The sequence below is a fragment of the Puma concolor genome, chromosome A3 (genome assembly GCF_028749965.1).
Source record: "Puma concolor isolate L17-30 chromosome A3, mPumCon1.1.hap2, whole genome shotgun sequence".
Taxonomy (NCBI): Eukaryota; Metazoa; Chordata; class Mammalia; order Carnivora; family Felidae; genus Puma; species Puma concolor.
The window spans coordinates 62,095,284-62,121,010 of NC_141669.1; the positions used below are offsets into that span (position 1 = coordinate 62,095,284).

Consider the following 25,727-nt stretch of genomic DNA (forward strand, 5'->3'; position numbering starts at 1 on the left):
TAGAGAAACCCAGTTACCAATTTAAAAGGCCATTATAATAGTAGGTTCTGATGACAGAAATAAGAATAGTGGTTTTGAGATATAGGTACATTGGAAAGGGCATGGAGGAAACTTCTGGGATACTGGAAATGATTGTTTACATATGTAAAAATTCATCAAGCTGTACACTTAAAACTAGTCCACTTTCTGTACTTTGCAGAGTATTTTACCTCTTAAAAGAAAAAGACTGACATCTGTGAGAGCAGGAGATTTATCTCCATCACCTGTTTCATTTCTAGCACCTAACACTGTGCTTTGCACATTAGACATAAAAAAATGTGCTCTGTGAGGGAAAAAAGGAGCGCCTGGGTGGCTCAGTCGGTTAAGCATCTGACTCCTGATTTTGCCTCAGGTCACGATCTCACGGTTCATGAGTTTGAGCGCAGAGCCTGCTTGGGATTCTGTCTCCCTCTCTCCCTGCCCCCCCCCCCCCAAATAAATAAATAAACTTTAAAAAATGTGCCATGTGATTTATTACATTAATACTGGAGTGTCTGTGCAAGGGTACGGTGTTGAAGAAATGCGTAGAAGATTAAAACTGCCACATACAGCAGAGAAAAGGAGCAAGGTCAGAGATGTGAAGCAATCCTAATAACTATTAAAGTTTCTACCTAATACAGTTGACAGTATAGGAAGCAGACAGTAAAGTATTTCACAAGCTGGGTAATCTTGGCATCACTGCTTTTCCTACCAGCTTAAGTAACCTTTCCCCTTAAAAATCATATCCTTGTCCACATTTTATAATCCTCTGTCAGTTTTATCCTTCCCTCTTTAATGAATAGCTACCATTTATTCAACACCAACGATGCCACGGATGGTGCCAAGTGAGAGTCCAAAAGCCAAATGAGACAAACCTTTAAGGACTGTACTTGACTGAGAGGATCTTGGCGACAGGCGCACGCACCGAGCTGTGTCTCAACTGGGGGAGGACTCAGCTTCATGGAGGAGAAGCCCAGTCTTAAAGGATATGTGTTGCTTAGTTTCTGGTGAGGAAGTTTATTAGTGTAAATGCCTTTCCAAATTCCAAAATCTCAATTCGGAAATTCACTCTATGATAGAAATCTAGACCAACTGACATAATGAACAGGCTTTAGGCTCCAATGGAAAGATCAGGCCTGTCTAAAAAAGGTTACCATTGCAAATTTTTATTTTATTTTAAATGAGCAAAGCCATGTCACTTACTTGTCTTCTAATGAGGATGAATATTTGCATGGTAAAATAAACACTGATGATTTAATGTACCCAGTATAAGAAGCATAATACTCATTAACAGATATAATCTTTCACTGAGACATACAAAAACATGCTTAAATAGATCTAGCTATATAATATGACATATTGATGTAAGAGTTCTCCACATTTTTATTAAAATTAAGATTAGGACATCAATCATATCCTTTACCCATTACTGTTTCAAAAAATAACAAACTCTAGCTATATGCTTTTTCAAAAAAAGTTTGTTTATTTTGAGGGTACCCACACGGTGGAGGGGCAGAGAGAGAGAACTCCAAGCAGGCTCTGGACTGTCAGTGTGGAGACTGACACAAGGTTCGAACTCCCCAACCCATGATATGACCTGAGCCGGATGCCACCGGGTCCGCTGAGCCACCCAGGTTCCCCCCGGGTGACTGAGCCACCCAGGTGCCCCTATATGCTTTTTAATTTCAAAGTGTCCTCTTCATCTTTGTGAGCTAGTTACCTACTACAAGGCATTAGTAATTCCTTTCTTTCAACTCCCTATATCTTGCTGTTTTCCTTTGTCCCCTTTGCTGTGAACCAAGGTACTTTAGCAGGGTGTTTCTGCTGCAAACCCAGTTGCTACTGCATTATGCAATGAAGTCAGAAGCCTGAGCTTGTGACATCAATATAGGTTGCTATGGTAACGCTTTCCATAAGTATTACAGGCTCTTCGTTGTAGGTTCAAAAGAGGACTTCGGCACAGTAGCAAAATAGCTGGAGTTATTCAGCCTAAATTACAACAATAATTGATGCAAAAAATGTTTTATGCTAACTATAATAAATACAGATTTTTATATTAAAAAAAAAAAAAAAAGGATACGTGTTGTTGCCGAAGAGCAGAGGCCAAGTGAGTATGTTAAAGGCATGGAGGCCTGGCAGCCTGAGAGATTTTTCAAGGAATGCCAGCTACATAATAGGGCTTAAGGAGAATGTGGTATTATTGTTAACCACAGTATACAGAAGATTCTTGTTGGGGAAAAGGAATGAAGACCTATACTAAGAAAGCACTAGGAAGGAAGGAGGGAAAAATGCAAGTCATTTTTATGAGGCAGAATTAAAGAGACCAGATAACTAAGTATGAGTGTGAGGGAGGGAGAAAAGGAATAAAATGTGACTTTGAAGTTCCTATTAACTATTCTGGCTGGCAGGGTAAATGGCAATCCCATTAATGAAAGTAGAGAATCCAAAGGGGGAGCCGGTTTATAAAGGTAAGTGTGGGCAGCATGAGAGAAAGCTGAAATCATGGGCATTGATGAGGCCACCCAGGGGGAAAAATAGCACCAAATGAGGGCTGGGGATGAGACTCTGGAAAAAATGTCAGCCTCGGAGAATCTTATCTACCACAGAAGCCTGGGAGGAGCATCCAAGGAGGGGGTGGCCAATAGGGAAGAAGGTTATGAATAGGTCAGGCAGAGTGAGGACTGACAAAAAGAATGTTTTGAAACAGTAAGCCAAAGAATGAGAGCTGAGAAAATGGGAGGCTGAAAGCATTTCCCAAGCCCAGATGTGAAGGAAAGGGCATGAAGTTGGTAGGAAAGATTTTTGTTTCCTTTCTTTTTAGACTAGAGAAGACATTTACCACATTTATACAAAGAAAACCAGCACTAAATGGTGATATGAGGACACAAAAACAAGATGGGAGATAGAGGACAGTCCAAGGTACAAGTAGAGTTCATTTAGAAAGGCAGAAGGGCACCTTTTCCTTGGAAACTACGTGTGAGAGCATAAATACATTTAGAGATCAAGGAGAAGCAGGCTGCCAAATTCTTTTTAAATTATAAAATAAATTCTAGGGGCGCCTGGGTGGCGCAGTCGGTTAAGCGTCCGACTTCAGCCAGGTCACGATCTCGCGGTCCGTGAGTTCGAGCCCCGCGTCGGGCTCTGGGCTGATGGCTCAGAGCCTGGAGCCTGTTTCCGATTCTGTGTCTCCCTCTCTCTCTGCCCCTCCCCCGTTCATGCTCTGTCTCTCTCTGTCCCAAAAATAAATAAACGTTGAAAAAAAAATTTTTTTAAATAAATTCTACAATCAGTAAATAGCACCTGAAAAATGAGAAATCCATTGGAAATACTCTAAACACAGATGTTGCAGTATCTTAATGCGGCTTACACAGAAAAAAATCCAAAACTGCAAAACAAGTCAATTGCTTATTTAATGAAAATCCACTTAGATATTCTAACAGTCTGTGTTTAAGCTTGCCAGTGCTAATTAATATAAAATTATAGGATTCTCTTTAAAAAAAAAAAAAAAAAAACTCAGCACCTATGAACCACTATCTGGAGATATCCTGGGTTCATATTTTGAATAAAAAAGGAATTATACCTTCCAAGTTTTCCTTGCTTACTGGTTAAGTACTTCTAAAGTATGCTATATGCTTATGGTTTTTAAAGTTACATAACAAATGTTTTGATTTGAAATCAAATTTCTGAGAAATATCAATGGTACTTGTGTGTTTACTCTTTTTCTTCTGCTTCCTAAACTATCCAGACCTCAAGTCAAGATTTATCTTGCTCGCCTTCTCATTTCCCAGGATCATTCAACTCAGAATTTTTATTTACATGACATCCACACATTTCCCATTTTGATTGTTCCAATAAACTTTATTGGTTTGCTTGGACACTACGTAAGTGAAATGACACACTGTTTCTAGCTCGGAACATGCTCAATATTTATGGGAGATTCTGGTTGTAAAAGAGACTAAGTCTTTGACAAGCTATTTACTTAGCATCATGACAATTCCATCACAACTACTATTACTGCCTAAATTCTACCATCATTTTGCCACTGGGATTGCTCTGCTTTCAAACAATTTGGATTACCAGTATTAATCCTTGACCTGAAGGTACATGATTCAGACATAAACCCCATGTCACATTAAACAATTATAAAAAATCCTAAGCATCTAATAATTAGAGCTGGTCTTTCAAAAAACAAAGTTCTATAATACTTTGAACATTCTATTAGTACTACACTTTGAAAGTTCTAGTAGTAGTACTTTGAAATAATTACTCGGTGCTTAATAGGAGGCAGACACTGTTCCACAAACTGGGGATTCAATAAACAAATGCTTAGTAAAGTCAGATCCTGATAAGTACGATAGACCAATATAAGGGAGGGGGGCATGGAGTGCTCATGTGTAGATAGTTGAGTAAGGCCTTGATCAGTAACAGCTGAGTGAATCCAAAGGCTGTTAAGAAGTGAGCCACGCATGTATCAGAGAGAAACAGGCAAGGCAGAGAAAACACCAAACACAAAGAGTCTGAGGCATGAGTAGAAGTGGTGTTTTTGAAGGGAGGCTCCAAATGCCTGGAGCTGAATGAGGAAAAGAAAACGGTAAGAGATGAGACAGGAGAGGGAGTGTGGGCCTGCTAATTTTAAGGACTTTGGTCTTTACTCTGTGTGGGAGTAGGGAGCCACTGGATGGTTTGAGCAGATGACTGACAATTTGACTTGTTTTAAAAATAATTATTCTGGCTACTTTTGGGAGAATAGACAGTAGGGGCACAAGGATGTAGGAGCGTTTTTGGAGGCTATAGGCAGATGATACGATAGTGGCTTAGAACAGGAAGTTGATAGTAGAGGTCAAAAGAGGTGGTGAACTTTGGATATATTCTGAAGGCAGGGCCTACCAGATTTGCTGACGGATTGGATTTGGGAGATAAAAAATGAAGGATGACTCCATGGTTTTGGACCTTAGCAACTTTAGGAGCATGGCATTACTATTACTAAGTTGGGGAAGACTGAAGGAGAAGCAAATTTGGGAGGGAAGATCAAGAACTCAGTTTTAGTTATGTCGAGTCTGAGCTTTAATTAGGTTCTGAGCAGAGATGTCAAATAATCAGTTTTGCATGCATAATGTAAGCTCCAAGTCTGGAGGTCAGGGGATAGGTCTAAGGGTAAAATTTAGGAAGAGGGCACGAAATTGGATGAGATCACAGTGAGTCAGGAAACAAGAAAGAAGAGAGGTCTAAGGAAACTTCTTCACCTTAAAGACATGGATGTAAAGCTAAAATCACAAGCAATTCTAAAGGTAGGGATTTAAGTCCGAAATGTAGAGAACTTCCCCTATCTTGAGAGCTCACTTCAACTCCCTTCTGTCCAAGTTAAATTTTTAAAGATTTTTGATTTACATATAAATTTAAGAAACTCAGGGGCACCTGGGTGGCTTAGCTGGTTAAGCATCCCACTCTTGGTTTCAGCTTAGGTCATGATCCCAGGGTCATGGGATCAACCCCTGCATTGGGCTCCACAAGGAGTGTGGAGCCTGCTTAAGATTCTCTTTCCTTCTGCCCCTTCTCCCAGCTCATACTCACTCTCTCTCTAAAAAAAAAAAAAAAAAAAAATCTAAGAAACTCCAGAAAACCCCTTAGGGGTCACCTTGGCCCATGGGTCTCAAAAATAATAAGTAATTCATTTTTCCAATGACATAGTCATTACAGGTTTCACCTTAAATTTGCTTAAAAGCAAATATCAGTTAATTCATTTACCTAAGAATACATTAATACAATATAAAAGAAGTATAAAAAAGTATATTTGGAAAAACTAGAGCCTTGCTCTCTCTCACCTTCTCATTCTGTCATGGGGAAATGGGATAGGACTCTAAAGACAGAATTCACACCACACACAGCATCAGGTCACATGTTTCAAAAGAAGAAACAGTAAGGCCCTTTTAAATTTCCATTTCAGAATTGTCCTTTTATGGTACTTTCTAGCTTTATATTCAATATACCCAAAGTTGTGTGTGTGTGTGGGGGGGGGGGTTAACGGGAAAATTGGTTTTATTCAATATTTAACACGTACTTTATACACTTATGTCAAATAATGATTTAGCCTAAGCTGAAGTATGTGCTAGTTTAATAAACCTTCATTGGATGTCAGACTCTATAGGGCATCCTAGCCTAGAAGTTCAGTCTGTGTAGATTTATCTACTCTTTGAAGCAAAAGTCTTCTGTAAATGCTGGAATTTTTCCTCCTCTTCCTGAAGTTAGGAAATGATTTCATCCCTCTCTTTCAAGCTGTAGCTTCAGCACTGAAGATTCATCTTTCATTATATCCTGACAAATTCTCTGCCAGCTAAACAAGGAGCTCCAGAGCCAAGATTGCCTGCCTGTTAGAGGAAGGCCCTACATCCCCAAAGTTTTATACTTCTCTCTGATAAAGAAGTTTTGAACTGTCATCTTTTAAATGAAAAACAAAACAAAACAAAACCCTATGTTATAGTCTCAGAGAAATATAAAATACTGTATCTATATAGGTAACATAAAAATGGTTACAAACATGTCAAAGGATTTAAATCTTGAGTAACCATTTAAATCGCACAAGTTACCTTAAAAATATTCAAACGCAAATGAGTCGCTCAATTGCTCACTCTGCATAGTGCCAATACCCGAATACTGACTATGAACAAAGCCATGACTGTTTGGATTAGTACCGTTTGATGGCCCTGACTCATTCATCATACTGTTATCTGTACAATTGAAATCAGATCCCTCAAATGCCTCGGACTGTGCAACAAAAGCCGTAGTACTGGAACTGGCGCCTGCTGACAGACTGGAAGAGGACATCTGATGGAGCTGTCTCAAGTCTCTCGGGTCTAACACTGAATTACATGAGGGGTTTTCAAGATTCATGCTCACAAGTCTTGGATTATCAGACTCCCTCATGCTGTCATTCATATTCACAGGGCAATTCGGTAGCATGTTGGCATCAGAAATACCATATAAATCAGCTGATGACATGGATGATGCTTCCATTCTGCCTATGTCATTAGCATTGTTATAAATGCAAGCATTAGAGGCATTCAAATCACTCACAAGAGGTATTTCCAGATATGGTGAGACACCTTGTGAATTAGAGGAAAGTGTCCCCGTTGAAAAACTACTCAGTGGATTTGTGTTGACTGAGCGTGAGGTGGGGTGGGCCCCTGAAGACCAGCTTGAAGGCTGAGATACCATTGCAGGTATGGCTGAAGTATGATGTGACAACGCACTCGAGATGGACACAGACGAGGAATAGTAGGAGTCTGCTTGGCTTGAAATGCCTGAGGTCCTGGACATATCTGTCAAAACTGCACCATGAGAAAAGTTGGATTCTGTGGGGAGGAAAATACATTTTTACAAAACTGAAATAAAAGTATAAAAAATATCTCTAAATTAAAATAGCATAAACACACTAATAAAGAAAACTTTCAAGGACACTGATGTAACAGTTTAGATAAAAATAGTAAATTGCACTAAAATTATTACGAGTCTAAAGCTGCGTTCTGTAATGCTGTTTTACAAATACCTTTAATTTTGTAAGTTATTTGGGCATAGTTAACTTCACTCCAGTTAAATATGAAAATCTAGCTTCTGAGGCCCTAGAAAGGTATTTTTGAAAAGTGAAAAATAAATCCCAGAATTTCAGGGGTCCTGGGCTGGCTCAGTCAATAGAGCATGTGACTCTTGATCTTGGGGTTGTGAGTTCGAGCCCCAACATTGAGCGTAGAGATTACTTTAAAAAATAAAGCATTAAAAAAAAAAAATCAGAATTTCAGGTAATGGGAATCTAAATAGCCAAAACCTTTCAAATTCACTATTTTTAGGAGAAAACGGAGGGATGGAGGAAATGCTCATTAGGGATGATTGAAAAATCCACATAACTTGGTAAGATCTATTAAGCTAGAACTCTAAAGTACCACATAATTCCCAGTCAGAAAGAAACTAAGGATTCTGTATTTATTTATATAGTATATGACTGCTATACATACTCAACCAGGAAAAAGCACTGATTTAAGAATGTTAAGGGGAACGAAAGACTTCTAATTAAATAACCCTGGTTGAATGATCTAAACCAGAGGTTCACAACTTTTTTTCTATAAACAGCCAAATATTTTAGCCTCTGTGGGCCATACAGCCTCTGTTAGAACTACTCAGTTCTGCCACTGTAATGCAAAAAAAAACAGCCACAGACAATATGTCATCAAATGAGCGTGGCTGTGTCCCAGTAAAACTTTAAAGATAAGCGACCCGCCAGATCCAAACCACTTCTTCCATGATACACCATAATTAAGTAAAATTACCACCATACGAACAAATGTAATTTCTCAAACAATGAATCCGAAAAACATAATCATAGTTTCCAACAGGACCTTAAATGGAGATCAATTCATTTAATATTCAAAGCATGAAATAATTTGTGGGAATGGAAAATAGCAAAGAAGCAGTTTTCATTCTTAAGAATGGAATTCCAATATACTGTGCAAAGCACTGATCTTTTGACCATTTAAGGAATAGTCTACAGGGGATGAAATACCTTTTTTGATGAATCGTCCTTCTCCAGTTGATCCTAGACCAGGTCTAGGTCTTTCAGGAAAATTAACTGTTGTGATAAAGTTTTTTCATTATTAAACGCAATTTTAAAAATAACATCAGTTAAAATTTGGAAAATGGGATAAAGTAAAAACCCCCAAATCTATTTAAATACAAATCAATCCAAAATACTCTTACCACAATCTTGCCACAGTTTCTGGAAAAGTAGAGTTGTTTTTTGTTTCTTTGCTTTATTGCCATAAGTATCTGGTTAAAAAGAAAGCAGGAAAGTATGTGAATCATCATAGGATTGTGCTGCTTCTCCTTCAACAACTAAATAGGTGTTTTATTCCCATACAGAAAATGCTTTAAATATACATATATAATATGGATTTAGTAAGTATTGCAGAATGTGTCCCAAGTCAGCAGTAAAAGGTATAATACTCATCTTGTTTTCTTATAACACCTATAAGTCAACAATGTCAACTAACACAATAAGGGCAGATTAAGGACCAAACCAAAATGAAGACCAGTTTCTGAGTGGCAAGTTTTCCACATATAAAAAGGGCATGATAAGGACAAAAACAGAACCTCAAATATAAAATAAATTTTGATGAACAGTGCAGATACTTTGAAACTATTCCAGATTCCTTTCTAAAGAAAGAGATGCAAAAGAGCATAAAGATCAAATGGTAAAAAATCAGCTGAAAACTTTCAGGAAATAAAATGTAAATCATGAATAAACACTACTGTATTCAAATGTATCTAATAAGAAAATGTTATTAGGAGAACTAACTTTAAGAAATATATATTGGGGTGACTGGGTAGCTCATTTGGTTAAGCATACGATTTCAGCTCAGGTCATGATCTCACAGTTCGTGAGTTTGAGCCCAGCTTTGAACTCTGCTGTCAGCGTGGAGCCAGCTTTGGATCCTCTCTGTCCCCCTCTCTCTGCCCCTTCCTCACTCGCACCCACATGCTTGTGCTCTCTTATTTTACTTAAAAATAAGTAAACGTTAAAAAAAAATGAAAGAAATGTATAAAACCTTACCACCAAGAAATCGTACCTTTTTCGTCTGGCAGATATCTAAAATCCATGGATTCACTGACTTCCTGGTCAGAAGGTCTCCGCAGCTGCATTTTTACTGTTACTGGTTCTGTTATAGCTCTGCAATATGGTGGAGTCTTAAAAACAATGGCTACTTGACGGTGTACATCAGCTTGTGAAAAGATACCTTTTGCTTCCCAATCGTTCAACACAAACCGAACTTCTATGTCATCTAGTGAATACAAAAGCAAAGAAATAGCAATGGGAAAACAAAATCCATCTGTTAATCTAAAGTACAGATTGGGGGCGCATGGGTGGCTCAGTCAATTGAGCTTAGGTCATGATCTCATGGTTTGTGATGGGCTCTGTGCTGACAGCGCAGGGCCTGCTTGGGATTCTCTCTCTCTACCCCTCTGCTGCTTGCCCACACATGCTCTTTCTCTCTCTAAATAAATATGAAATAAAATGGTCCCCAACTTACAATGGTTCAACTTAACAACCTCTTGACTTTATGATGGCGTGAAAGCAATATGCATTCAGTAGAAAGTGTACTTCAGATTTTGATCTTTTCTGGGCTAGCAATATGCAGTACAATACTCTGAAGATGCTGGGCAGTGGCAGCAAGCCACGTCAGCCACCTGATCAGGAGGGTCAACAACTGACACAACTGTTTTTCACTTTCAGTACAGTTTTCAATAAATTACATGACATATTCAATACTTTATTATAAATAGGCTTTGTGTTAGGTCATTTTGCCCAACTGCACGCTAATGTAAGTGTTATGGGCATGTTTAAGGTAGGCTAGGCTAAGCTATGATGTTTGGCAGGTTAGGTGTATTAACTGCATTTTCAATTTAAGATTAGTTTCAATTTACAGTGAGTTTATCATGGTGTAACCTCACTGTAAGCCCAGGAAGATCTGTATATTCTAAATTCAATGAAACAAATAAATACCTTTCTGAACTTTATCACATAGTAGAAATATTTCATCTCCTCCTCTGACACTTCCACAGTTCTTATTTACACGACAAATCCTTAATTCTGCAGTATTTGGAGCACCTAAACATAAAGGATTTTTTTTAATTAGTAATATTTTTTACTCGTTTTTTACGGTGAGAATTCTAGGAAAACAACTTACAGGACAGATAAAAGCTTTAGTGTATAAATAAATTAAGGACATTAAAAACATTAATAATCCACATCTGTCCTTTTCCTTTTTAACTACATTGCCCAAACTGGTTTAGAGCCTTGTGACTTCATTTCTCGGCAATAACAGGTCCTCTAGTTAAATCTCCCTGTTTCTAAATTCGGATTCTTTCAATCCATCCTACACAGTGTCACCAGATTAATCTCTTCAATCATGACTATAACCCTATAGCAATGCAATTTCATGCTGACATGTACAGGAATACAATTTCAATAATTCTCCCTAGCAATTCAAAGTTCTCCATGATGAGGATACTCTGATCCACCTTTATAGGCCTATGCTCCACTATGCTTCTACATGCAACACAGGCAGTCATATACCATGAGTGGATGCATATAAAAGCAAATACACACACACACACACACACACACACACACACACACACACACACACACAAACTTTGAGGGCAATTTCATAATCTTCTAAAACTACAAATATCCATATCCTTTGATCTAGCATTTGCCAACATTTCTACTTTTATAAAATTATGCTAGAGACACATCTGCATAAAATATGCACATACAGGATATATTTACTGAAGTACAATTTGTTAGAGAAAAAAGTCAAGAAGGAAGCAAACCAAATGTCTTGTAATAAGGTAATGATTTCACAAAATTGTGATATAGCCATATAAAGAAATATGCAGTTACTGGAAAGAATAAGGTACCTAAAGGGGGAAAAGGCTGAAGATATATTGCTAAGAGAAAAAAAAAAAATTTTTTTTTAAAGGATCTGTGATTTTTTTTAAAGTTGCCAAAAATATATTGTGTGAAAACGATGGTTTGTTTTTATATATGAAGAAACTGGTTAAACATACCTGAGGATAGTGATTATCTTTGGAGGAGGGGGAGATCAGAGAAGATTACTCCTATTATTTTAGTAATACTTGAATTTTTCTTACAATGATCATACTTTTTTCTAATTGCCAAAATACTATAAAAAATTAAACTAAAAAACCCCATAAGCTAATGCTATAAATATAAGAAAATAAAGTACTTACGGTTGTCATAAATTGGGTTAGAGACAACAGGAGGTAGAGCAGTTGTCAAATTACCATGTTCATCAGGGAGGAAAACTTGAAAACATAATCTCACCACATTGAGGTCGCAATCTTCAATATCAAGCAGCTGTTGTTCAGGAACTAAATATAAATAGTACAATTTTTTTAAGCATGTAAAACAGTCACATAGAACTAAAATCCTGCTAGGTCCTCCTCCTTGCCCAACATATCCAATAACCCTAAGTAGCATCCAATCTGTGCTAACAAAACAGAATGGCACACAATCCAAGAATGCCTTTTATCATTACCAGCACGTAGTCAGTCACTAACAGTATTAAGTTATAGCCATGGTCAGGAAGTAACTATCCTAAGTTATCTGAAATTTAGAGCAGAACCCCAAACTGACATTAATAATTGACAAATTCTTACAAGGTAGTTGCAGATTATATGCAACAGAGAATAGGAAGAATATAAAAGAGAATATAAATCTGTATAAGAATTATTATCATCCCTGTTTTACAGATGAAGAATTTTATGTTTTAACGTTTATTCATTTTTGAAAGACAGCGACAGAGTGTGAGTGGGGGAGGGGCAGAGAGAAAGGGAGACAGAGAATCTGAAGCAGGCTCCAGGCTCTGAGCTATCAGCACAGAGCCTGACGCGGGGCTTGAATTTACAAACCGCAAGATCATGATCTGAGTCAAAGTTGGACAATTGACTGAGCCACCCAGGCACCCCAAGGACTGATGTTAAAGAGATGAAATTACTTCTCCAAAGTTTCACAGATAGGCAATGGTAGAGAAGGAATTCAAACTAAGACGTCATTGAATCCTGAACCTATGCTCTCAAAAACTGAACTCTATTAGAAAGCTTTATGTATGTTTTGCATAAAAATGACATACGTAGAAATAACTACTAAAATTCAGAACAATATGTTATGGATTAAATACCCTATAGAATTAAATACCCATATAGAAGAAAATAGATGATATAAGGTAACTAGCTAGTTTCCGTAAGGAATTTTATGTACAAATTAAGTTTGCTTTAAAAGGAACAAAAACACTAGCAGGAAAATTTTACAGTTCTGAAAAAATATAAAAACCTATTCTTTATGACAGAATAGATGTAGTAAGTTTATTAAGTTGATATTTGAAAAGAAATACAGTTCAACAAGAAAATATTAACTGCATTTTCAAATAACATAAGCTGTAGCAATAAATCATAACAGCCATATTTTTTTTTAATTTTTTTTTTAACATTTCTTTTTGAGACAGAGAGACAGAGCATGAACGGGGGAGGGGCAGAGAGAGGGAGACACCAAATCGGAAGCAGGCTCCCGGCTCTGAGCCATCAGCCCAGAGCCTGACGCGGGGCTCAAACTCACCGACCGCGAGATCGTGACCTGAGCCGAAGTCGGACGCTTAACCGACTGAGCCACCCAGGCGCCCCAACAGCCATATTTTTTAAAAGCATGAAATACGCAATGTGGAAATTTTTTATGAAATTTTAGTTTTCAGAAAGTATTAAAACTTGAAATACTAAATTTGAAAACACAGTTAAATACCAAATTCTTTGGTCCTTACAGGAAATAATAAAATGGCAATGCAATTTTGACTGTTTTTATTTAAACTATGCTCACAGTCTTTGTAGCTATCAGAACATTTAAAATATTCCCATTAGTGCTCACTGCTATCAGTGTGGAGCCCACTTGGGATCCTCTGTCCCCCTCTTGCTCTGCCCCTCTTACTCATTCTTTCTCTGTCAAAAATAAACATTAAAAAATTTTAAATATTCCCATTAGTATTTTTTTAAGTTAGCTTTATTCATTTATTTATTTATTTAGAAAGACTGTGAGTGGGAGACAGGATGAGAGAGAGGGAAAGAGATGAAAGAATCCTAAGCAAGCTTCATGTTGCCAGCGTAGAACCCTATGCGGGGCTCGAACTCAGCAACTGTGAGTTCGTGACCTGAGCAGAAATCAAGAGTCAGACACAACTAACTGAATCACCCAGGCGCCGCTCTCATTTGCATTCTTAAGCCAAGCATTTGAAGGAGTCTACAAGAACATATCTGTATAACTAAAAAGTCAAAATATTATGATATGAACACCTGTGGTGCAGGTGTTCATATCATAACATAATATGACATAACAGGGGTGGTTGAAAGGAGTTTATTACAAATAACAAAAGACCCTTTTTTTTTTTTTTTTTTTGCTGTTATCACTTACAAAAGGTTTTAGGAGCTTTATGTCAGGAATGGGGGTGAAGACCAAATATATATTTATTATAAATCACAGTATCACAGAAACCCATAGAGGTTAAGTTCAGAATGAGAGGCTTCTTTTTTTCCAGATATAGCCTGCCAATTTTCTAAGAGGTGGCTAAGAAAATGAGAAGTTAAGATAAATTCTCAGTAGCCTGTAGGGGAAAAATAAAGGGAGTTCAGGGTATACCGAGGATGGAGGACCTGAAAAATGCCCAGTTCTTTGGTTGGAGCCCTGGAGGAGCTATACTTCAGGAGTTAAGAATGAACTGGAGGGGCGCCTGGGTGGCGCAGTTGGTTAAGCGTCCGACTTCGGCTCAGGTCACGATCTCATGGTCCATGAGTTCGAGCCCCGCGTCAGGCTCTGTGCTGACAGCTCAGAGCCTGGAGCCTACTTCGGATTCTGTGTCTCCCTCTCTCTCTGACCTTCCCCCGTTCATGCTCTGTCTCTCTCTGTCTCAAAAATAAATAAACATTAAAAAAAAAAAAAAAAAAAAAAAAAAAGAATGAACTGGAAAGATACCAGGTCCACAGAGATGAAGTCCACTTTCAAATAACCTAAATCATTCACTGATTTGAGGTGATCTGAGATTGCTAGTGACTAGTCACCTACCATAGGAAAATCTTCTGAAGGCAGATAACAACATCCTAGACCTAAAATCCTTAGAATTTTTCATATACGATGACTGGTATTCTATTTCAAATAACCAGGCATATGAGGAGACAAAATAAAGTGATTTAAAACAAAAAAAAAAAGAAAAGAAAAACAAGAGTCTATAGAAACACTGCAAAAGATTCAAATAGTGAAGTCTTCAGAAACCTGACTTAAAAGAACTACTCTTAGAGGTGCCTGGGTGGCTTAGTCAGTTAAGCATCTGACTCTTGACTTCAGCTCAGGTCATGATCTCACAGTTTGTGAGTTTGAACCCTGCATTGGGCTCTGTGCTGACAGTGTGGGGTCTGCGTGGGATTCTCTCTCTGCCCCTCCCCTGCTCACGGTCTCTATCTCTAAATAAATAAATAAATAAATAAATAAATAAATAAATAAATAAATAAGTAAATAAATAAAATATTAAAAATAACTATACTTAATGTACTCAGGAGTTGAAAGACAAGATTGAACTTAGTACAGAACTTGAAACTATTAGAAAAGAAACCAAATAAATTCTAGAATTGAAAAATACAATAAACTGAAATTAAGAATACCATCAAATGTATCAACTGTTTTATAAAACTTTGTTTTGTGTCTTCTCTTTGTATATGCCAAGGACTAAAATCTGCTTACCAAGATTTTCTATCGAGAGTTTTTAAAAGTGTTGATTTACACTAAAATTTGTAATCCATTTTCAGCTGATTTTTGTATATAGCAAGAGTTAGAAAAATCCAACTTAATTCTCATATTTTCTTAAGTCTGTTTCTGGGGTCACAATTCTATTCCACTGGTCAATCTGTCTATTGCTACCTCAATACTACACTGCCTTAATTAATACTTCTCTTTATAATAAATTCTAGTATCTGATAAAGCCAGTTTGTCATTGCTATTTCTCTTCTATAAAATATCCTCCTTTTCCTGTTCAGAATAATCTTATCATATATAATGAAAAATCTCAAGAGTCTGGAATTGCATTGAATCTGTATGTCAATTTGGGGGAAAATGCCATCTTTATAATATTGATATTAGTAAACATGACCTATCTTTCCTTCGGTTTAGGTGTTCTCCACCCTCTCATAATGAAATTTTATAATTTTCCCTAAAGAAATCTTCATTGTCATTTCTCAGATTTGTTGCTACGTACTTTATATTTTCTGACAATATTTCCTTTAATTATTTATTGTTGATATATAGAATCCTACTGATATTTGTATATTAATTTTATATCCATTCTTCTTGAGGTTAGTATTTTGATAGTATACTTGTATATCTTTTTGAGTTTTCACCATAAAGAATAGCTTCTGATCATTACAGTTTTATTTCTGCGTTTTCAATCAGGTGCCCCTGCACTGGCTACACTCTCCACTACAATGTTGAACAGAAGTAGCAAGAATACACATTCTTTTCTCATTCTTAACTTCAAAGCATGCTTCTGATGTCTCCTTCGTTTAGGATAATGCTTGCTACAGGTTTTTAAATATATACGTATCATTCTATAATACAAAATGAAGTATTTTGTTCTGCAATGTGGAGAATGCTTCTCAGCTTTTAAAAATATGCAAAATCTGACGAAGAACAAATTCTCTTAAATTCCTCTTAAACTAGTTTAAAATTTCCCTTTATATTTATCAAAAGGCAACAAGGTAACAATTGTTCTTCTTAATCTGTCTTTAGAAATAAATATTACTCCTTAGTCCTAAAAGCAGTATGTATAAGAATTTAATTTTTATCGGAAAAATATTACCATGATGTATTTCTCTTGGAAGCAGGGGATCAAAATTTTAAAGTCAATTATAGTATATATTAGCTCTAGAGATGTGACATTTCCAAAATTCTAATACAGTTAAATATTACTGAAATACAAGTAAACATCAGGACAAAAATACACAGTACATAGGCTAATAATTTTAAAAGCTCACTTCATTTAAAAGTCATTTGGGAAAAAAGCTCATTTCATTTAAGTCTCATTTCAGAAAAAAAAATGAAGTTTAGTTATAATTCATTTGACTTGCTATTTAAAATGTATAGAAGGGCGTCTGGGTGGCTCAGTTGGTTAAGTGTCTAGCTCTTTTTTTTTTTTAATGTTTATTTTTGACAGAGAGCGTGCACTCGTGAGTGGGGGAGGGGCAGAGAGAGAGGGAGACACAGACTCTGAAGCAGGCTCCAGACTGTCAGCACAGAGTCCAATGTGGTGCTCAGAGTCCAATGTGATGCTCAATCCGATAGATCATGACCTGAGCCAAAGTCGGACACTTAACCGACTGAGCCACCCAGGTACCTGGAAGCGTCTGACTCTTGATTTTGGCTCAGCTCATGATCTTGTGGTTGTGGGCCCGTGTCAGGCTCCGTGCTGAACATGGAGACTGCTTGGGATTCTCCCCTCTCTCTCTCTCTGCCCCTCCCCAGCTCACCTGTTCATGCACTCTCACTCTCAAAATAAATAAAACTTTTAAAAAAATGTATAGATTAATCTGTCATGTATAACATAAGAAAAGCTAACATTTAAAGTGCTTACATGGCCAGGCAAAAGGTAAATGGTCACAGCCATCTATCATTAATTTACTCATTCTTTCAAGGTATTTATTGAGTTACTATTATGTGCTGTGCACTAAAATAAATACCAGATACAGATATGAAAAGACCATGCCTGCTCTTAGTGAGATTAGTGTCTCCATGAAAAATAGGTAAAGTAAAATTATATAACATGAAAAGTGTTATAATGGCAGTATGTTGAATACAGAAGGCATAAAAGAAGTGCCCCAAGTTCTGCCCATGATAATCAATAAGGTTTGAAAAACTAAAGTGAATGCAGTAAAGAAAGGATAATGAAGTACTCAAGAGCCTTTTTTTCTTCTTGTCTTTTAAAAACAAAAGAAAAAATTTATTTATTTAAGTAATCTCTATACCCAACATGGTGCTCAAAGTCACGGCCCCAATATTGAGTTGCATGTTTAATGGACTGAGCTAGCCAGGTGCCCCTCTTCTTGTTTTTTAAGCTTAACGTTGTGAGGAAAGGCTCTTATATTTTCTTGTATGAAACCAGACTTTCGAGACCAGAATGAATCTATGTTAGAGACCACTTGTCTTTTTAAACTGTGTTATCTTTCTTTTTTTTTTTAATATTTTTTTTCTTCTGGTGAGGACTTTGTTTTTTTTTAATTTTTTAAATGTTTTATTTATTTTTGAGAGAGAGAGACAGAGCGTGAGCAGGGGAGGGGCAGAGAGAGAGGGAGACACAGAATCCGAAGCAGGCTCCAGGCTCTGAGCCATCAGCACAGAGCCCGATGCGGGGCTCGAACCCACAAATGGTGAGATCATGACCTGAGCCGAAGTCAGATGCTTAACCGACTGAGCCACCCAGGTGCCCCTGTGTTATCTTTCAGACTACCAATATAAGATAATCCCCCCAAACTCAATTGTAAAATAGTCTTTGTAACAACTCAGTGTCCTCGATATGGAAAAATAATAAGATACTGAATAAAACTGAATTGTAAATTCTTTATTGTCAAAATCCTATCGATTTTAATCAATGAATATTAGAATTCCTTGTACATCATTAAACAGCTAGAAAATGATAAATAACTTAAATTTTTTTCAGCTTTTGTTGTAAGAGTCCTCTATGAAGTCTAACTGCTATTCTTTTATTCCAGCTAAGTGGACACTATTAAAACTTGATATTGGAACCCTTCATTAAATTCTTCATGCAATTTAGATTTCAGCACATCTTTGACAATTTGAACAATATTTTTACATAAAACCTCAAGTTTAACACTACTTGACTGCTGTATATCCCTTTTTTGTAAGAGATAGTTCTAAAGAATTAATAGCAAGAAAAGTAAGGAATGCCCTTAAAACATACTAGTTGATGTAGTACATAAACTAATCCTACACAAAGTTAAGAATAATTTTTACCAGTTTTTGTATTTTCACACAATACCTGATGTCTAGAAAACAGACTGTCACAATGAATGTAACATCAGTCTATAGACCAGAAAGTGCAGGTCCTATTTTACTAAACACTTCCAATTTTACTGTTTCTATATATCATAAATATAGATCACAAAAACAAAGTCAACTAATCTCTTACAGTACTAACAGAATTTTCCTATGTGAAGTGACACACCTGTGAAAAAGTATAAATTCAGCCCTGACAAATTTCTATGTACATGGTAGAATTTGAACTTGTATATCCCAAAAATAAAATAAACAACCAAAGAAAAGGATAATTCTGAGTTATCTAAATTAGTTTTTGGTGTTCTGAGTTTTTTCAAGGGGATTAGATTTTGTTTTGCTTAGTATTAGAAATGTACATTTGAGGGGGCGCCTGAGTGGCTCAGTCGGTTAAGCATCCAACTCTTGATTTCTGCTCAGGTCATTATCTCATGGTTTGTGGGTTTGAGCCTCGCATCGGACTCTGTACCCTCTCTCTCTGCCCCTCCCTTGCTTGTACTTGCTCTCACTCTCTCTCTAAATAAAAAAATGAACTTAAAAAAGAGAAATGTACATTTTAGGTCTTATTTCAATATTCTAGGAAAACAATAACATATAATAACCATAATTTCTATTATGAAAACTATACTGGAATAGAGAATGAAGTCTACTCTAACCGTCCTATTTAAATGTATAACCTTTTCCCCTTAACTACAGATTCCCGACTCCTTACACTGATGTTTCCCCCTGAGAACTTTTCATTGCCTAATAAATTACATACTATATTCACTTAGTAAATTTGTTTATTGTCGGTCTTCCTCCACAGAAATAGAAGCTCTTCAAAGGCAGGAATTTCTGTTCGTTTTGTTCACTAACTTATTCCAAGCACCTACAACAACCTAGGACTATAAAGACTGAATGAGGTAACATTCCTATTGAAGGAATGAATGCATTAGTAGTTAAGATGCATAACTTACTGTATATAAATAGGAAACTTTTACCTCAAGGCACTTGGTTGTGAAGATATTTGTTTTAACAGTAATATAAATATACGGTTTAGGTACCAAAGTGACATATAAGCAAGTTCCGTCATAGATCCTGTCCACAATGAGCATAAAATTCATCTCATAAAACAACTGCTGGAGAATTAAATAATCCAACAGATGTCACAAAGCTTTTCATGACCAATTGCTGAGTGACTGGTATAATTAGGGGGATATTATCTTGGGCTCAACAGAGCTAAAAAGGCTTTCAGGGCATTTCAGATAAGGAAACAACTTGGATATTTTTGGTAGACAAGTACAAACAAGGTGTGTTCACGCATTCATTTGTTCATTTTCTCTTTCAGCAAATTTTAATTAAGCCCCTACCATGTGCCACACACTAGACTGTGTGTTAGAGATATACAGAAGACAGTCCTTCACAGCCTCAGGAATCAGTGAGGGAGAAACACACAAAGGCATAGCAAATCATACTGGAAAGATGTACAACATTTTCAGAAAACAATACTTTTCTCTGTGGCAAGGTCACAGAAAGCTTCAAAGAGGTAACCTTTAAACTTGAAGGATGAGCAGGAAGAATTTACTAGGTAGATCAGGGCATTCCACGTAAGGGCATTGCGTATATAAAGGCACAGTAGCAAGAAAGAATGTGGCTCTTCTAACACGGCAAAATATTTCAGATGGCAAAAACAAAGCACATATGTGTGCGCTCAGTGTTAGAGGAAGGAGGGACAGGAAGTCAAAGCAGAGGATGCAAGCCAGAGAAGAAATTGGAATGGAAAACAAGGATCAGATGATCAAAGGCTTTGAATGCTATAAGTGAGAAGTTGAATCTAGCAAGTAGATCAGAGTTTCTCAAAGCGTGGTCCATGGATGGCTTGCACCAGAATCATCTATGGAAGAGATATTCAAATTGTTGTTTGGGACTCAGTGGTCATAAAATTAATTTGGTGGTTGGATAAGCATTTTCTTTTTTAAATTTTAATTTCACTTAATTAACATGCAGTGCTATATTAGTTTCAAGTGTACAATATAGTGATTCAGCACTTCCATACATCACCTGGTGCTCGCCATGGCAAGTGTGCTCCTTAATCCCCATCACCTATTTCACCCATCCCCCCCACACACCTCCCCTCTGATAACCATCCATCTGTTCCCTAGAGTTAAGAGTCTGTTTCTTGGTTTGCCTCTTTCTCTTTTTTTTTCCCTTTGCTCATTTGTTTTGTTTCTTAAATTCCACATGAGTGAAATCATATGGTATTTGTCTTTCTCTGAGTTATTTCGCTTAGCATTATAATCTAGTTCCACCCATGTCAATGCATATGGCAAGATTTCATTCTTTTTTATGGCTGAATAATATTCCATCGTGTATATGTAGCATTCTTTATCCATTCATCAATCAATGGGCATTTGGGATGTTTCCTTGTCTTGGCTATTGTAAATAATGCCACTATAAACATAGAGGTGGATGTGGATAGACATTTTTAGTAAGAGTTTGGGACCCATTGGTTATAAAATTAATTCAGTGGGTTAGAAAAGCATTTTCTTTAAAAAAAGAGAAAAAGAAAAGAAAAAGAAATGGAATGCAAAGGCATGGAATAGAGTAAACTGCATGTAGTAAGAACAGTGCTTTATGTATGTATGTATGTGTGCATATGCATGTATTGGTGGAGAAACAAGAGCTATTTCTTCTGTGAGTCACAGTCAAGTAAGTTAAGAAACATGGAGCTAGAGGTTTCTCAAAACAGCATCCCAGACCCCATACTAGACCTAGCAAATCAGTGGGAGTAAGACCTGGAATCTACATTTTTAGCAAGTATGAAGTATATTTTTGAGAACCACTGCTGAAAATTATTTGGAGCCACTGAATTCCTATTGTTTTAGAAGGATATTTTTGCATGCAGAGTGTATAAACTGCTTGGAGGATATTAAGAACAGAGGCAGGAACACAAGTTTAGGGGCTATCAGCAACAGTCCAGCTATAAATGATATAAGTTTACATTCTTACAATGGTAGTGAGAAAAATGGAGAAGATGGTGGAGAAATGGTTAGGGTAGGTGACCAAAAGAGTTTTGCTGGAATAGTGAGGGGTTCATGAAGAGGAGCAGTGGAAGAGAAGGCAGGAAAGATATGCTGGAGCTACATGTGGAAGACTTTCAATTTAGGGCCATTTAGTTTTTAAACTTTTAAAGGAGCCATTTCAATGTTTTAATCAGAATAATATGCTAAAGCACTATTCTAAGAAGATTATTCTACTGGGGTGTGGGGGGAGGAGATTACTACAATTCAAATTGTGAGATGGTAGGTCCCTAAACTAAAGAGGGAGCAAAAGGGCTATGGGGAAGAAAGGGATGTTACAAAAAACTAAATAACAACCAAAAGCACAAATACTGTGAAGGCTCAACCAGCAGGATTGCTCCCTTCCCCAAATCTAAATCCACCTAGGCAGTGCAGTAGAGAGATCGTGAGCCTGGTAGCCAGGCTACCTGTGTTCAAATCCCAGTACCATCACTTACCAACTATATGACCTTGAGAAAACTACTTAATTTTTCTATCCCTTCATTTCCTTATTTATAAAATGGAGATAACAACAATAGTCCCTACCTCATAGGCTGTTATAAGAATTAAATGAAATAAGGGGTGCCTGGCTGGATGAGTCAGAAGAGCATGTGACTCTTCATCTTGGGGTTGTGAGTTCCAGCCCCACATTGGGGGTAGAGATTATTTAAATAAATAAAGAAGTAAAGAAACTTTTAAAAATTAAAAAAGAAATTTAATGAAATAATATGTAACACACTTATTTTGTACTAGGAACTACTCTGAGTGCTATATGAGTGTTATTAACATCATGCCTGGTTCTGGGTTGGTGTAAAAAAACAAAAACAAAAAAACCTAAAAAACGTCTAGAAGGCCCATCTACATTTTCCTTTTTTGCTTTTCCACTGGAGTCAGATCCAGACTTGAATTCCAGCTCTGCCATTTGCTACACGACTTGGGAAAATTAAATAACCACAGCTTTGGAATTCTCTTCTGAAAAGAAGTACCATTACAATGATTAAGTAAATAGCATACATAGGCACCTAACATTTACTTCTTGACATACAAAAAGTACTTAATAAATGGTAGCTATTATTTATGATCTCCTTGTTTTGTGCTACATTTCCCTGTTTTATACTACATCTAAACTTAGACGGACTCTTTATAAGTTTTGGCTTTTACTTGAGTAATGAAAATGAGCAGACTCTTGACCCAGAAATTTTCCACTTTTGAAAATTTATCCTAAGGAAATAATCACACAAGAACTCAAAGTATATATATTCAATGGAGTTGGGTTTTTTTTTAATAAAATGAAAACCTAAACGCTCATTAACAGATGGCTAGATAAACAAATTATGGTCTGTCCAAACAATAGAGTACTCTGTTAAAAAGTAAAATAGATTCAAAAGTACTAACATGGAAAGATATTTAAGATCTATTCCTAAGTACAAAGAAAGAAGCAGCAGCAGTATAGCATGATTCCATTATATAAAAAAATATATATGTATATTTGTGTGTATTCATTTATATTATTTATATATATTTATTTACTGTTTAGTGGATTTTTCTGGGGATGGCACTATCTGGAGTAGTGCAACTGTAAGCACCCTGTATTATTTTAATAGGTAAATGACTACAGCATGCTAAATGTCGGCATCCTACCCTACAGTAGTCACCACTGTAAAAACTACGAGATGATAAGTTGCTAAACTAGGGAGACAGCTATGCATATATAAAGGAAATTCTAGAAAAATACACATCAAATTTAACAGTCGTCTCCTCTGATGAGGAAGGCTGAAGGGGACTTTTGCTTTTAGCATTATACTAAATAGTATGAAAAATAAAGACTAGGGAAAAGAGATGCAGACCTTATGATTCATACAAACACCACACTTGGCTATGAACATATTCCTTAACTTCACTTCATATCACTTAAATTATTTTTATACATCCAGGAAAAACAACCAACCAACAATATAAGGATGTCTTTTTTTTTTTTAAGTTCATTTATTTATTTTGAAAGAAAGAGACAGAGTTCATGAAACCAGGAGTGCCAGAGAGAGAGAGCACCTCCTGGGCGAGAGAGAGAGAGAGAGAGAGAGAGAGAGAGAGAGAGGGAATCCCACGGGGCTCGATCTGAGCCAGAACCAAGAGTTGGGCGCTTAACCAACTGAGCTACCCAGATGCCCCAACAATATAAGGATGTCTTAAATATGACAGAGAAATGTATTCTTTGAAAATTTTATAGTCGTTCAATTCCTGAATTATGCTTATTTAAGTAGCTGCAGAAGACTTACAATGGAGACTAACTGTAGTGTAGGATGCCAGCATTTATCTATCCAAACAACACAGAGTGCTTATAATTGCCAGGCATTATACCGCATCACTCCATCCCTAACAAAACCTACTAACCAGTAAATATCTAGCCTTATACATAAATACACTAATGAAAATATTTTGTATAGCTTCTACTATTTCTATACATCTTCTTCCACACTGGGATTAATTTAAATTTTGCTGTTGAATATGCCCTTGATTTAAATGTACTTCAATATCTTATAACCACAGTGCCTATTCAACATTCAGAAAAGGTAGTGTATACTATCTGCTGGGGTGGCAAAAGGAAGGCCACATTCAAAAAGAATCAGAACATTTTTGAGGTTTTCTGATAGAAAACAATGGCACTTTCCACTGATACCAGAAAGCCTTGTCTGCCAAAGAATTTTTTTTTCCAACACTATGAAAGATTTTAAATATTCTTCATTCTTCAGATACAGGTATACGCTAACAAGTAGAAAAGTGAACATGGAACTTAAGGTAGCTCTTAAAGCACAGGTTTGAGATACAAATAGAATTCACTAACACAAATAGGTCAATACCCAAATAACAGAAATGATTATACCAAGCATACTTACCATTGAAAGGATTGATTCCTGCCCTTATTCTTGATATAATAGCTTCTTTTACTTCTTTTTTCTTTACACATCGAATACCCAAATTTTGAAAACTAGAAGGAAAACAGAACTTTCAAACTGCTTTACAGTTAAATACAAAGACATATAAATGAGGCTTTACCGAAGGATACTGCAAAAATCAAGCATATATCCTATACCTATGTCAAATATACCAAAATAGATGAGGATTAACAGGAAAGTGACACCACAAAGCTAAAACTGACCTCCCGAACAAAAAAGTTGTAAAAAGATGTCCATAAGCTGAAGCCCACTTAGTATGTTTTACTAAGCCCATAAAAGTGTCACCTACCTTAAATAAAAAAACAAATGCGCACAGTTAACAATCAAGTTAACTGAATATAAACATATGGATATCTGGCTTCTCTTCAACATTCTAAAGGTCTGGCAACAGTAGACTGGCACAGAAACACCTGGCTAGAGCTGAGTACCTGCAGCCCCACTTATGCAGGGCTCTCCAATTTACTATAGTGCCTGCTAGTCCTCTTATCCCTGATCCATTCCACAGACATTTGATTTCTGAGCCCTGACTTCACTGCTAGTAGCAATGGAATATGTTCTATGCTATATTATATGAAGCTATAATAATCATTCATAAGAAAACACTGAAACATTTTAAATTAGAAAGTTGTTTAATGTGAATAATATTTAACAAAAGTTTTAAAATGTCATTTATGGAAAACTTCTCAATAGCTACAAATATTACTAATTTGCATATTGTAGCATAGATGGTGGAGGGGGGGAACTCCCCTACCACCACCAGTCATACTTGTTCCCACATGGAAAAACCATGACATCATTAAAGCTGGGTGGGTGTGAATAAGGAAGCAAAACTTGGTTATAATAACATTACTATTTGTTCAAACTTCATAACAGCACTTTGCAACAGGAGGCTGCCTGCCTTGTTTGCCCTTCTCCATGCTCATGCTGTCTTATGTTCTTGCTCTTCACCTTCACCATACTTGTGATTTTGTTAGCACCTAAGATACCTTTGACATTTCTTTCCTCTGCTTCCAATAATTAAAAAATAAATCTGGAATACGTAATCCCTTC

The 25,727-nt window shown here is 36.6% G+C and overlaps 1 protein-coding gene across 1 annotated transcript in view; it reads right to left on the reverse strand.

Moving 5' to 3' along the window:
- Positions 1-3,855: 3,855 nt before the first annotated feature.
- REL (REL proto-oncogene, NF-kB subunit) overlaps positions 3,856-25,727 on the reverse strand; it is a 36,909-nt gene continuing 15,037 nt past the window's right edge. Inside the window, exons 4-10 of the mRNA XM_025932316.2 lie at positions 24,618-24,709; positions 11,821-11,961; positions 10,568-10,672; positions 9,633-9,845; positions 8,764-8,832; positions 8,570-8,635; positions 3,856-7,367 (exon numbers count right to left, since the gene is read on the reverse strand). Of these exons, the coding sequence (XP_025788101.1) occupies positions 6,604-7,367; positions 8,570-8,635; positions 8,764-8,832; positions 9,633-9,845; positions 10,568-10,672; positions 11,821-11,961; positions 24,618-24,709 (1,450 nt within the window). The 3' untranslated portion in view covers positions 3,856-6,603. The remainder of the gene's footprint in view (positions 7,368-8,569; positions 8,636-8,763; positions 8,833-9,632; positions 9,846-10,567; positions 10,673-11,820; positions 11,962-24,617; positions 24,710-25,727) is intronic.